This window comes from Limanda limanda, chromosome 2 (assembly GCF_963576545.1).
Source record: "Limanda limanda chromosome 2, fLimLim1.1, whole genome shotgun sequence".
NCBI classification, from domain to species: Eukaryota; Metazoa; Chordata; class Actinopteri; order Pleuronectiformes; family Pleuronectidae; genus Limanda; species Limanda limanda.
In genome coordinates this window covers 8005140-8020772 of record NC_083637.1, presented here as the reverse complement: position 1 = coordinate 8020772, position 15633 = coordinate 8005140, and the positions used below count along the sequence as shown (strand labels likewise).

Sequence of the window (15633 nt, the reverse complement as noted above, 5' to 3'; positions counted from 1 at the left end):
CTGCTTCACACACTGTGTTTTTCCTATTTCCCACCACACATCATCTGTTTGACTGCACACGTGAACAACAGGCACATCGCATTGTGACAAAGAGCTTTACATTTCCTCACAGGAGCAAATACAACCAAAGACAATCACACTTTACAACCCGCCGGGTAATTGTTCTGAAGCAAATGTGACGTAGCAGCTGCATCGCTTGTGATATGACCGAACTTGAATAGTGCCTTGTTGCAATCCACCGTTCTTACTGGTGCGTTGTAGCCCAGGGCGAAATAACACGGCAACGCTTCCCCTGCGGCGCTCACTCCATCTCAGCTGCCTCGACCTGCCTTCAAAGGCCTCATCAGTGCAAACACTGGTGCTGCACCCCCCGTGCTTCAGGTGATACGAAGAGCGACTGTGCAGAAAGAGAGAGAGAGAGTCAGTTCATCCTCAAGTCAAACAAGGGCTTTTCTCAGGAGACTGACCCACACAACGTCGACGGCAAACTGTGAATCTGTGGAGCTGTGTGTGTTTTTGAGGATAAATTCCTGCCTCCCGTCCCTGATGCTTCCGATAATCTGCAGCTTTCACAGGCTGGTCATATCGGTTATTTCATCCTCGTTGTCGCCTACCAGGGAGTAGGTCTGTGATGTTTTTCTTTTGTACTGCCCAGTAGAACAGAGAGTGTTTCTTCCCATGGTGATGGTGTCTCTCCTGTCAGCCGTCAGACAATGTATTCCGTCTCCGGAATGACTCCTCAGAGGCAGCACGTCTATCTCCAACGACTCGATTCGTAAAGTTAACGATCCGGCGTTCTCATTCACTGAGTGTCTTCTTGTGGGCAGGAACTCTGCCCTTTGGATGGAGTGCTGCAGCGTGGGGAGCTGGCAGGGGAACAAGGAGCTGTCCCACAGACTGGGACTGGACCGGCACCAGTCTGAGATGCTGTGGTCCGATCCTGCTCGGCTGTCTGAACTGTCTCTGACCCTCTGGCCCAGCCCCTGGCCTCGAGCCAAGCTCAGCAGCCTGGGGATCGTCACCATCGATGCAGACGCTGCAACAGCAGCAGCAGAAATATGGCGGTGCTCAGCGGCAGTCACTTTGGTGTCTTTGATCACTGCGGCAGAGGACACCACCGCAGCGGTGCTGGTGAAGGAGGAGGAGCCAAAGATAGCGGCGACCTTCTGGTAGTATCGCGTCCGTATGACCCTCGCTGAGCGATACAGATCCCCGATGAAACAGTAACAGATGGGGTTGAGGCTGGAGTTCGTCAGGCCCAGCCACTGGGCGAACGGCCGCGTCTGCAGCAGCCAAGAGGGCGGCCTCTGCTCGCAGTCGATCCAAAGGTCGGCCAAGTACAGCGGCAGCCAGGAGATGGCGAACAGCAGCACCAGGCACACCACCATCTTGGCGATCTTCTGCCGAGTCTTGAGGCGCGAGGTGTGCAGAGCCTGGCTTCGAGGATCCAGATCCCCGAAGGTGGATTTCTTTCCTCCCCACAGCCGCCTCCCGGTCAGGAAGCCTATGCTGAGGTTAAAGGTCACTGGCAAGCAGTAGAGCATCATGAACAGTAGCACATTGTATCTGTAGGAGAAAAGATAGGTGTTAACAAACAGATATCGAATTCTAAAAAGAGAAATACCCTTGAACTCTATTATCTTTTCAGCTAAAATGTCTCTATTATATCATTTAAAAAACACTCATGGCTGAGGACTCTCTCCAAACTGGGGAGGCAATGATAATTAATTACATTTACAACATGCTCCATTTTAAATGATGGATCTCTGTATAGTCATCAGTGACACAATGGGCTCTTTGAAAGACTGTTCAATTTGCTCTTGTTTTCATCAACACAAAGCAACAATCAAACAGACAATGTAGAACCAATCGGAACTGTCTATGAATTCCCAAGAGAACTGGGTTTGAGGGTCTCTGTTGAAAAACCCAATTTCTTACACTTTGCAGTGATTCACAGACAATGAAGCAGATAAGTGCAGAGCGTACACAACAGGAGTGTCTCTGAGCTGCTTAACAAGTCGTGATTAAGGAAAACAAGACAGCGAGGTACAAAGTGAAAGGGAATGAAAATGCTCTGTCTCTCAACCTGCGGTCGACAATAAGGCTTAATCTGACAGCCGGAGCTCACTGATTTGAATGGCAAGTACATTCTTATAGAACAAATCTCTGAGTGATCCCTCTCCCGCTTCACGTAACCTCACGGCTTGTTTGGCACGTTGCTTTCCAACGCAACGCAAAATACTACACACGACAGCCGGCTGACGGATGGCCTGCGTGTGAGTTCTCCACCAGGCGTGACAGGTTAGACCTAGAATAGGATTGTCAAAGCAAAAACCATGAAATCAAAATCTGTCTCGCACGAGTTTGATTTATCGTTGCTCTGGCGCCCGGGTGTCGATCTGAGTGTTTCTATTTTCTTGAGGAGAGTAAACAGAAAAGGAGAAGACAGTTTAAAAGGACGACATCACAGCTCGCTCGCTCGTTCGCTCTCTGCTCCCTCCCTCTCTCTGTCTGCCTCCTCCAACACAACAAGCTCGATCGTTCACTAAGAGGTAATTATTGCCAATGGAGCGGAACAACGCAGAAACTAATATTCATTTCATACTCAACCACAGCTCAGGGTCACTCAGGCCTGAGTCCCGGTGCGTCAGGACCCTCCGGCCTGGTGATCAATAGTCTTGTCTACGTCAGACAAACACTGAGATCTGCAGGCGGAGCACCTACCCTTGTTTAAGGCGATGCTGAGGCCACTCCTCCTGACAGATCAAGATGGCGAACGTCCCAAAGCTGATCTCCCGCCGCCGGTTCATCACCGCGATGGGAGCGCACATGATGGAGGACACCACCCACACCACGGCCACGGTGGCCAGGATCCGGCGGCGGGTGAACAAGGAGCGGGCTCGCAGCGGTGACTGGACGCTGTAGTAGCGGTTCACGCTGATCACCGTCAGCGTCAGCACGCTGGCCGACACCGAGACGGCCTGCGTGAAGGGCACGGCCCGGCAGAGGAGGTCGCCGTACACCCAGGCCGTGTAGATCTGGCTCCCGAGCGTGATGGGCATGCACACGCACACCACGGCCAGGTCGCACACCGCCAGGTTGACCAGCAGGCTGCGCGTGGCGCTGACGCTGGCTAGCCGCCGGTTGCGCCGGTTGGTGAGGACGCGCAGGGACATCAAATTCCCGATGATTCCCAAAATGAAGGAGAGGCAGTACATGGCGGTCAGAGCGATGGTGCTGGGCTCGTGGAGCGTCCAGAGCAGCATGCTCTCCAGGTCCGACAGGTCGCTGGAGGAGAAGGTGGACGTGGACAAAAGAGAGGAGGACGAGGAGGAGGAGGAGGAGGGTCGGTCGGTTGGGATGAGAGCGGAGAATGGAATGAAGGAGGAGGGGAGCAGAGAGGGAAGAGGTCGATGGGGGGGCGCCATGGGGGTGCTGAAGGTGGGGGGCAGCATGAGGGAGCCGTGCAGGTTGTAGGTGTGGTTGATGCTCTGCTGAGAGGAGGAGGAGACGCTGGGATGGACCGAGCTCCAGTCCGAGCGCTGGTCCTGGGTCAGGTCCATGCTGCTGCTGCCGGGGGGGGGTGAAGGTCTCTGGACTATGAGGCTCCGTGGACACGTTTCCCTCGGTCCTCATTCAAATCCATAAATAGACTCGTTGAAGAAAAAGCAAAAAAACCCAGACAACAACAACAAAAAGGTCAAATCCCTTCACAGATTAGATCCTGGGTTTCAGCCTCGTGCTCTGGGGGTCTTCATGTGTTCTCTGGGGGGGGGGGAGGGGGGATTCTGCAGATGAATCGTGTTCCATCATCTTCTGAATCTGCTGAAGTCTTGAAGCTGTGGTGTGGTCCCGGTGCCACGTTACAGATCCTCCAGGGAGCGGCTGTTTGAACACGATAATCCAGTTCACAGATTCTCTCACCTTCGAGGGAGTAAAGTAAAACCTCACGCCCCATGGAGCACCACCCTGCCTCCCCCTCCACCCTCCACCTCCACCCTCCTCACTCTCTCTCCTTCCTCCTCCACACCTTTAGTCCCCCCGAAGGGATCCAATCAGATCTGCTTAGAGAAACAGAGATATCACAGGTTGTTTTTCCGCATGCGGTTGTATGAACAGGTCGGTGGCACAGCAAACAGCAAGTGACACAGTTCATGGGTGGAGAAACACAGAAGAGCTTTTCCCTCCTCCTCCTCCTGGTCAGTGAGGAGCAAAGTAAAGAAATATTAGATTATTTAATGTTATAATCTGTAACCTGGTAAAGAAAATTTGTTGCAGTATATAAGTTTAATATGAATCATTCAAAAGATTAAGTGTATTAAGTAGCAGGATGCATCTTTGCTTGAGTTGACACGCGTCCATCGAATTATTGCAAATTAGCAGGAGTCAAATGTTGCTTTTATATTAATTTATCAATAATCCCAACCAGCCACATCCTTGACATGAGATATTAATCCTAATTGGATCCCGAGAAGGAATCGATGACTGCGAGAAATACAAATATTGAGCTCACCCTCAGAGAGACGCAGGTCCGGTCGCATCTCGGATCCTCTTCCTGCAGGAGGAGGAGGAAGAAAGAGGAGGAAGAAAGAGGAGAAGAAAGAGGAGAAGAAAGAGGAGGAATAAAGAGGAGGAGAAAGAGAGATAAAGTTGCTGCTGGATCGCGTTCAGGCGGAGAAACGGGTTTAATGATCCGTCTGTGAGTCCCGGAGCTGCAGAGGAGGTTCTGTGTGGGGGGGTGGCTGGGTGGTGGGGGGGTGTGGGTGGGGGGGTGAGGAGCTCTCGGGCTTTTCTGTGCCACTGACGCGCTCCTCAGATGAATGCGCTCCGAGACGCGTCCGCCGCTGCAGGACTGAGGGGGGGGGGGGAGGAGCAGCTGCTGCCCGGACACACACACACACACACACGCTGTCACACACACACACACACACACTGTCACACACACACACACACACACACACACACAGGACACACCAGACACACACACACACACTGCCCCCCCCCCCCACACACTCACACCAGACACACACACACACACCAGACACCAACACACACACACACACACCAGACACACACACACACACACACACACACACACACACATGCACACACACACACACACATGCACACACACACACAAACACACACACATGCACACACACACATGCACACACACACCAGACACACACACACACACTCACTGTCACACACACTCACTCACACACAACCACACACACACACACACACATGCACACACACACACACACAAACACACACACGCACACACCAGACACACACCAGCCACACACACACAAACACACAGAAAAACACACACACACACACACCAGACACACACCAGACACACACACACACACACACACACACACACACATGCACACAAACACACACACACACACACACACACACACACACATGCACACACACACAAACACACACACACACACACACATGCACACACACACAAACACACACACACACACACACACACACATGCACACACACACAAACACACACACACACACACACACACACAGCCTTTAATCAATAGGAAAGTGAAGTGGCTTCACTCTGTGGAGTTATACAGAACCGAGTGGATTCTGTCTCTCTTCTGATCGATTAACCAAAGAGCTAATTGACTCTCATGTGTGTTTGTCGTGTTGTAGTTCTGCACACTGATGTGTTGTCGTTCTGCACACTGATGTGTTGTAGTTCTGCCCACTGATGTGTTGTAGTTCTGCACACTGATGTGTTGTAGTTCTGCACACTGATGTGTTGTCGTTCTGCACACTGATGTGTTGTCGTTTTTTTCCCCACCAGGCAGACGTAAACAGTTTTTAGAACCTCACGTTCCACAGTAGAAATACCATAAAGCACAGAGATTGGATCAGGTACCTCTGCTCCAGTGAAGCTGCAGCAGATCTATAGATATCACTCAAATAATTGTGCCTGGTTTTCTCATCGAAATCTTTAAATAAATCTCTGGAAGATTATTGAAATGTCAAATGAAAATGATGTTGGAATGTTAATGAAGGTGATAAAGAGAGAAAATCCATCAGACATCTAGTGAGTTCTTCAACAAGAAGAACTTCAGCCACAGAGCATATACATGCACCCCACTTGTGAAGACACATTTAAATCCAATAGATCCAGATTTTTCACATTTTACTCATAATGTAAATTTCAGCCCCTTAAATGTGCCTGATTGTTTTCATCAAGATCCCTGGATTATTCTTTTGGGAAATGGGAAAATGGTGGAATAACACCATCTCCTGCAAGGAAGTGAAAACACACACAACATGGATCAGCCCCTTGATCCAGATCTGCACCGACACCGACTGAGTTCTTCCCTGAAACGTATCCTTCCACCAAGTGCTGTGGAAATCTGCTCAATAGATTTTGGCGTAATTCCAAATGCAGAAACTGCTGAATCAATCAATCCATCTGCACCAGATCGCACTCACTCAATAGAAGGAAGGTTTTCACTCGCCAGAGCTAATACCAATTTTCTTAAACGCACTGTGGGATACAGAGCCAGGAAGTCCTGGAACCTACTGCCAACAGAAATTATAAACGTGACACGTAAATGTATGTTCAAAAAGCAAATAATTAAACGCTTGGGTAGAGCATACTTGTGACGCTAGATGGTGATGTACTGTACATAAATGTGTAGTATTCTATTACATGGTTTGCAGTTTTCGCTTCTATGGAATTGGATATATCAGTGTTTTATATATCATGATAAAGGTAAAACTGCATAACCACTAAGTTAATTTTTGATATCTGTAAAATTGTATGATCATTATTTCAATGTATTTTAACTTTTGATATTTGTAATTTAACGTAATGTTTTAAATGTTTGATATTGGTATTGTAATGTATGTTTTTAAATGTTTGATATCTGTATGTATGTCTTAAATGTGGACCCCACTAAAAGTAGCTCTGTCTTAGGGTAGAGCTAATGTGGATCCTTTTAAATAAACAAATAAACAAATAAACACTCACATCAGGTCCATTAATGTGCCTCTTTCATCCAGATCCATGAATTAATCCCTCTGGGGTGAAACAGGTTTCTACATTTTATACGCTACACGTGCATTGACCGTGAGGGTAAGAAAGACCATTCCCCCCCGCTGTGTTAAACATCTGTTCAGTTCCAGGACCCTCGTGTTTTACCTGTTTCCTCCTCTGCTTCCACTCAGCGTGGCCCGATGCTCCTGCCAGCGAGAGGCGCACACTAACATTTGTCACGTCCCCGCTGACCCACTATTCATGACAGTTTCATTATCTCCCCGCAACCTCCCACCTCTACTCGTCTGGCAGATTAATACTGTCGCGCTCCCAGTTGGCATAAGAAAAATAATACATATGAAAATGTTACACAGCCAATTAACGTGGAGGGAACCTGGGGAAGTTGGGTCCTGGCTCAGTTCCCTGGTTTCCTGCCCGGTAATTAAGAGATTGTGCTTTTCACTGCAACCTGACAACTCTGTTTATTGTACTTAATATTCAGAGTAAGACTTACAATTATCTTACCTTCAGTTAGTTAGTTAGTTTGCTAGTTAGTTCATCCTCATCCTCCTCGACAATTGGCCTCCACATGAGTCTGTGCTCCCCCGGTCAATCAATCAATCAATCAATCACATTTTATTTGTATAGCCCACATTCACAAATAACAATTAGTCTCATAGGGCTTTAACATGGTGAGACATCCTCTGTCCTTAACCCTCAACAACAGTCAGGAAAAACTACTAAAAACCCTTTTAACAGGTAAAAATATGTAGAAACCTCAGAGAGACACATGTGAGGATCCCTCTCCCAGGACGGACAGAAGTGCAATAGATGTCAAGTGTAGGAAAACATCATCGGGATTAAAGTTTTTTAGCAGCATCGATGAGGGTTAACATTTTTGAAGGATAACTTCAATACTATATGTCAAGTAGTCCTGCTGCAATCAAAGTCTATGGTCAGCAGCCAGCAAGATCACGATCCAGCATCAAGATGGGATCCACTATAATCCACAGTCATTGTCCACTGCCGCCAGTTCATCACCATCCGATGCCAACGCAGCAAAGGATCGTCCATTACCACTACGATCAGGTGGCACGATACAGAATCCACCAAACTGGATCTACCATTACGACCTCAAAGGTCAGAGGTCACAAGGTCGGCCATGTTGCCTTAGAGCCGACCTTGTTTGCATTATCCGTATAGTGTCCACCTGGGGGCCCAGGTTTGGATTTTCCTGAGGTATCCATTATGTTCAGGTCTTTTTTTACTATCCACCAGGTCTGACCTCTGTTCTGAGGCTGTGCTGCTTATAGACAGGAGATGTGGAACAGATTAAACTCATAGAAATCATAAGTAAAAAACAGTTATATGATAGTTTGGATAATAACCTGGGTCTTCGTTAAAATAAACAAAAGGCATTTTAATCTAAACTCCCACACAGGATTCTTACAGCTTCTTATAATCCTGTTAACTGAGCTGAGCAGCCTGAGTGAGACCACAAGCTTCTAACTGCTCTTGGTAGGATTGATAATTTATTCGGATTAATCAAATGGGATGCAATAATTGGATAGGCCACTGGTATTGCCCCGGCCACACCTTCTGTCTGCAGTATTAATAGCGGCCCGAGCTTGGATATCGCGCCTATGACTGCAGCAGACCTTCAAAGAAATGCTCTCCCCTGCTAAGAGTGCGGTGGCACACAGAAAAATATATTTTCAATTAAATTGGAAGGTCGAATTAAAATGTCAGGGACATGGATCACTGGGTCTCGCCTTTTCAGCCTTGTATCAGCAAAACAATTCCCTGTCATGTGGCTTTTTGATCAAGTTGGCCGAGTTCAATTTATGCATATGTGCCTTCGCCTTCGCCTCTCTCGCCACGGCGGAGGAATGTATTTCGTCCCAGGTTGACAGGTTGTGTCTCTTGTCCTTATACAAACAGGGAGTTCATGGCTCACGGCAAATTATCCGCTTCTCACTTTTATAATGTGAGCTAATCCGAGCAACACATTTCTCTGTGGCATGTTTGAGCCACGAGATAAGACTTTCTTAATCCCTCAGGTAATTCTTGAGCCAGCTCGCTCAAAGATTACAGAGCCGAACAATATAAAGTAGAAAAGAATAAAACACAATGAAGAATTAAGTCTAAAATACAAGTAAAGAATAAAGTAAAAGTGTCACATATTTATACGAATGTAGAAGGTTCTTACACTAACTATAGTGGCAGTAATGATGAAGGAGTAAGAAATGTGGGATGTTGCATACGATATGAAAGACGGCAAATTCAAATGTAAGTGCATATTCTGGTGTTTTGACGTTGCTTGATACATATTTGAGATGTACTATAAATATTAAATATATATGCAAATAACAGGAGGAGGAGAATTTGATGCAGAGGCCAATTTTTACCCCATTAAACATTCAAAATGCTAATGCATGTGCTGGAGATACAAGTTGTTCCCGACTATTTTGATTGATTCATTGCAACCTTCTTGATCTATTCCCACATCGAGATTAATTCAAACCCATGTTTTGATTCATTTCTCCTCTAATTTAGATTAATTAGTTCCGGTATTTTGATTGGTACGCTTCCACATTTTGGTTGATTCATTTGTACAACTTGAGTCATTCGTTCCCATGTTTTGATTCATGGGTTCTCACTCTTTGAGCTGGGAGTCAGCGCAGCAGAATCAGGTTGGGTCGACAGACCGGAGCGAGCTGACAGAGCGAGCTGACATGCTGGGTTGGTCCTGTCATCCCTCTCACTAACCAAAGACATGTTGCAGCATGTAAGTCTCAGAGAGGCAATGAAATCTTAATTGTGGCCAAGGACACCACGTCCAATTTAATCTTAATCTAATTAATCAAACGGCGTCGGTCATGGTAAAGTTAGAGCGAGGATGCAGTTAACCATACAAGGTGTTAACGCCAAATGAGACATAAGGTGTGTGTGGTACCGTACGTGCCGTTCTACACGATTGGTCCCTTGGATGATGGATTATGTTCTTTTTCACCTCAGCAAAAGCACCTTGCGGGAAATATTGAAAGTTTAAGCGCAATATTTCACCCTACATTGAATCTGTGGTGGCTTATCCATTCCACGGCAACATCGCTTCACCTCAACATTATCCCGAAATATATCTTTCCCCAATAATTTACCATGAACTCAAGTGACATAAACCATTTAATAATTACCAACCAGTGACGATCCAACGATGGAATTATGAAATCAGGACAAGTGGAATAAAGTTATGTTTGCTCTGGTTCCATAACACTTTTGTTCTGCAACACTTATCTCTGGAAAGTAAGAAAAATGACGTAATTAAGTGGCTGTAAACCCACATTACAGATCACTGTGGGCCGTTTCAACCCATTAACCAAACGGGTCAGAATAGTCCAGAGTGTAGTAGAGGAAGGCCTCACTCTAAAAACAAACTTATCTGACATTAATCAAATGTGGGGATGAATTGTATCTCATGCACACAAAGTGGTATTTCATGTACTCCATGTAGAAAAATATAAACAGCTCCACGGTTTTCAAACAGTCTCAGTTCTAAGATTAGACATCGACAACAACATAAATAAAGTGGAAAAGAGAAAGATTCCCACACGGATATTGACTCCTAGTGTTGAAGTGTATGAGTCAGCGAAGGTATTTATTATTTAGTTCAATTTTGAAAACTAAATCATTTAGTCACACAGCTGGTGAATCTCAGGTCTGATCCCAAAACAGATCCATCAAACAGCTTTTTAAATAGAGGAGACGTTTTATGCTTTTTACGCTTCATCGTTATAAAGTCATGTGACATCACAATGCCCCATATTTGCATAATGCATTCCCAGCAGCTGGACTGACACGAGCACAGTCGGATAAAGTGAGAGCACAGGACCGGCGTTACCTACGCGCACTGGAAGCCGTTAACCAATCACAACAGATATGTATTTTCATTTGTGACTGGATTTAAATAAGAAATTCTGCTGGATTTAAAAATGTTCTTAGTTATTTTGCAAGACTTTGTACCCGCAGTTCTCGCTGTGTTGATTAACTTCGAGCATTTTCTATCAGGATTTAACTGTTAGTTAGCCTGATGTACTCAATTAGAATAAGTGAATTAGATCCAACAATATTTTTTTCCTCTGCTTTTCTCTGCAGATTCATGTTTCAGAAGCAACCTTTTGCCATTTAAATAAACTGCAGCTACATTTTTTTCCGATAAGCGTAGGAAGCCGGAAAGTCTGCTTTTATTAAGAGGATGAAAACACTCATTTGACCTTGAATGCTCATCGCTGACTATTGCAAACTGCGGAGGAGACGAGTGCGTTGTGTTCTTTTACGTAGTATGAATGCTGCAGGGAAAAGTCCATTTGGTCACTTCCTGCTGCTCGGTGCTGATGCGTGTGAGCAGATTCATGTTGAGAAAGTGCGTCTCAGCCTGAAAAGGGCAGCAGCGTTCACCCACATCCTCCTGAACACCTGCAGAGTTCACACACCAGGACGAGTGGGAAGCCAATATCAACCTGGGCCGTCGCTTTTCATTCAAAAATGCATTGGAGCGTGGGGAGAAAAGTTCATATTCAACTTGTAATGACGTTTTTTTTTTTTAAATGTACACTCTAGAAGCGCAACAGTAGTTTGTGCTATTGCCCTGACCTGTCAGTAACACATTGTTGTTAAGATATTTGGGTTCTTTCACTGAAGGCAAACTAAGCTGAGGCTGTGGTTCATACTGCTCCTCCTATACAAACAGGTTTATATAAATTAAAGAGACCACTAGTGGATAAGGCACTGGATTTGATAATTGTCATAGTGTGTTTTCAGGGTTTATTATTCAAATGAAAAAAAGCACTTACATCTAATCAAGGAACCATTGAGAGACTTTTGGTTTTATGAGCCCAGGTCTTGAAAAGAATCCACTTCAGAGATCACTCAATCCACTCTGCTCTTTGATTGCGGTGCTCAAACATTTAAAAGGTTTAAACAAATTTATGAATCAGCCGCAACCTCTCTACAAATGACTTCCATTGAATGCTATTAAGTATTATTAAACTCCCTATTAAACCAAGTTTAGCAATAAATATCCTCTTAAAACAACTGAACAGACCAAATTTTTTTACATAAGTGATCTTATTTTTAATTGAACTTGTAAATTATGTGCTGATGCTTTTTTTATCCATTATCCCAGAAAGAAAACAAAATCTGACAACTTGTGTTAGCCATACCATGACCTGGAGAAAAGTATTTGAATAAAAATGTGAAACTTATATGAATTATTTACACTAGCAGGCACGACATGTATGCAGCTTAAGCAAAGTGAGGCGGCAAGTTGCTTCAAAGCCGCAGGAAGCAGGAATCAGTGGTAATGAAACATCCATTATGTTAACGAGCACAGAATCAACTGTGTGACCACATGAAGCTCCCAGCATTCCTCAGTGTGCTTTGTGTGTGTGTGTGTGTGTGTGTGTGTGTGTGTGTGAGAGAGAGCTGGTTCCAGAAGCAGCAGCATCCAGGATTGATTGGTTGTTGTTTAGTAAAGTGATGCTCAGGCTGCGTACTTCCTCCTGATCCTAACCTGAGTCCTAGTAACCAAGTAACCAAGGCCGACCTGTAGTCTGTGGTAACCTGTAGTGCAGTCGTTGTTACCACGGTTACAGCTTCGCACTAATAACACACGTGACAACCAATTGTATGAACGTCAAAAGCTGTTATTTTATTTATGCTACAGGTGGATTGTTTAAACACACAAAACCCAGTCTGATCCCCCAGGTCCCAGCAGGTCCCAGCAGGTCCCAGCCGGTCCCAGTAGGTCCCAACGGATCCCAACGGGTCCCAGCGGCTCCCAGCAGGTCACCTCGGGTCCAAGCAGGTCCCAGCAGGTCCCAGTAGGTCCCAGCGGGTCCCAGCAGTCTTCAAGGCTCAGGTTTCTTGGATGATCTAAAGAGAGAAGCAACACCACTGAGAGAGGAGGTCCATTCATCACCAGGTTCCTGAATAAGCTGTGACTCAAACAACGAACAGAAATAGAGTTTAAATTCACTGTGTCTTACAAAGTGGTTAATGGCTTTTTTTGAGAGCCATTAAACCACTTTGACCCCTTTTAGCCTTTGAATGATTTCATTAAAGACAGTGAAGAAACCCAGGGAATTATGTCCATGTGATAAGGACTCTAACTATTCAGCTTTATAACTATAAATAAATGTGAGCATCATTTGGCCCATTGGGTGTTTTGCCTCATGCGCTGAAAGTAAATCTATTATTTTGTCATTTTCTGCACATTTGATTAAATTGTGAAAAATAATAAGTTGAAACTAAAGTTGAAACTAAAAATTTGCTCATGAAGCCCAAGAAAATATTGTCCTTGAAAGAGCACATTTCGGTTTGTATGTGTGTGTGTGTGTGTGTTTAGCACCCCATTGTCATCATGAATACATACTTTTGAATTTTCTGACAATAAACAAACACACCGAGTTTTTGTTTACAGCGAGAAAACAGACTTTTCTACCTCTTGTTGGTTTGCTTGTTTATTCATTTAAATTCATGGACAAAAAATTGTTGATTGTTTTTTATCTGCAGAACGTGAACAAGCCGATGGAACAGGTTCTAACTCACTAAGACACAAATACTGAGCTTGGATGGTAAATGCAGAGGGAACTAAATATCACTCAGAGATCTATGACCCCTCCACAAGATATATCACATAATCCACCTGTTGGCATTTCAAGTTTTCCTTGAGAAGGAAATAAGAAAGTAATAAAGTCAACGACCCTGTGGCATTATGGGATGGGACGCCATGAGGGGTCGTTTCATTGATGCCACAGGTTCTTCATTTTGTGGGTTTTGTCGGGACACTTTCACACCAATCCTGTTCGGTCCTTCAGGCTTTTTCAGTTTTCAGTGCTTCGGACCAACAGAGCTAAATCAAGTCCAACTAAGGTTCTGTTTGTTTGTGAGTGTGGAACTTGTTTTAAACAGATGGGACCTTCTGACCAAATAACAGGAAGTTGAATCGGCATCAAACAGAAGAAGAAGAAGAAGAAGAAGCAGCTCGCAGGCTTGTGTTTTTAGGTGTCCGACTATTTCATGTTTGAAAGATGAGGATGTTCATCTTGCTGGTAGTAAAATCACGAGGATATTTCAGTGGCAACAAAATGAAAGAAGGGAACAGGTCTTTTTCTACACACTTGAATACAAATTAAAAACAAAAACAAAACAAACAATTAACAAAATCAACTCAGACTTGAGACGACAGCCCCTCTAAAAACAAATCAGTGTGATGTATGGCAGACGCAGTCCACTAATGTGATGCGCTCCCTAAATTACAATATGAAACCAACAATACACAGAGGAAGTTAGGGATCAAAGTCTAAAATATCCTCAGTGCAGCGATGTTTGATGCATGAAATTCAAATTCAATTTTACTTGGAACAACACGTGCTTCTGTTTCTTCCACATCTGTAAAAAAAATAATCTAGGGTTTAAAACCAGGTGAGAGAAAGGTCGGAGGAAGTGTGACGATCATTGAGTCTGTCCTCGGACTGGGAGACGGATGGTCACTGTTAATAAAGCTGAAAACACCTCTGCCTTCAGTTCTTTGTCTCTGATCGATGTCTCTCTGTCATGTAGAAATGGACAAGTCTCTCTCTCTCGCTCTCTCGCTCTCTCTCTCTCTCTCTCTCTCTCTCTCTCTCTCTCTCTCTCTCTCTCGCTCTCTCTCGCTCTCTCTCTCTCTCTCTCTCTCTCTCTCTCTCTCTCTTTCCATCTCTGGGGACAGGAAGCAGCAACTATCATCATAAATCATTAGAGCCTCCCTCTCTGTGGTAATGCTGGGATCTCTGCTAAGGGCACATATGAATCATTCTCTACAGTCACACAACCAACATCTACACACACACACACACACACACACATCTTTGCACATGCACACCGGCTGATCTAATCCCTGATATTAATTGAATCTCTGAAAGCGTTTAACGAACCATCTCAACCATCAGGATGCGTGTACGAGGGCAATCAATTTCCTGGGGCTCTGCAACCCCCCCCCCCCACACACACACACACACACACACACACACACACACACACACACACACCACTCTCTCTCTGCTTCCTTCGCTGCCTCGTAACGACCTTCCACCACTCTCTGTGAACCGTCCTCGCTCCACGTCTATTTAAAGCAAACGTACAATTAGCATACAATCTAAATCATCAGTTTTCCAAGTGTCTCAGCAGGAGCCTGAAAGTCAGTCGCACTGTGTTCCTGCTTCGTTTCTCTCTTTCTCCTTGGCCACTTCCTCAGCTTGATCACAGTTATGCAGTTCAGCGTTGTAATGACCCGTCGAATGAGCTGCTGATGTCAGGGAAAATGCTAAAAGATCCAAAATACGTCAACACTGCTACACCTGAGGCCTGGTGTTCTGCACTGAAGGACATTATGTGCTCGCTATTTTAGGAAAGAATGGAATTATTATTGGTGATTTACCTTTGAAACTAACTTTTGAGGACGTTAGAGGTTCACTGAGGGCGTTTTCACACCTGAAGGTCCGGACCAACGTTCATGTCTTTGCTACGGGAGAGGTTTGATTTACATCCACTTAGTTTTGGTTTCAC

General features: G+C 45.1%; 1 protein-coding gene across 1 annotated transcript; it reads right to left on the bottom strand.

Annotated features, from left to right (window-relative positions):
- Positions 1 to 569: 569 nt before the first annotated feature.
- Positions 570 to 3563, bottom strand: LOC133016051 (neuropeptide FF receptor 2-like). Its single transcript, XM_061083362.1, has 3 exons — positions 3424 to 3563; positions 2725 to 3288; positions 570 to 1566 (listed from the first exon to the last, which is right to left on the bottom strand). The coding sequence occupies exons 1-3, from the start codon at positions 3561 to 3563 to the stop codon at positions 570 to 572; spliced, it is 1701 nt and encodes a 566-aa protein (XP_060939345.1).
- Between the last annotated feature and the right edge of the window lie 12070 nt (positions 3564 to 15633).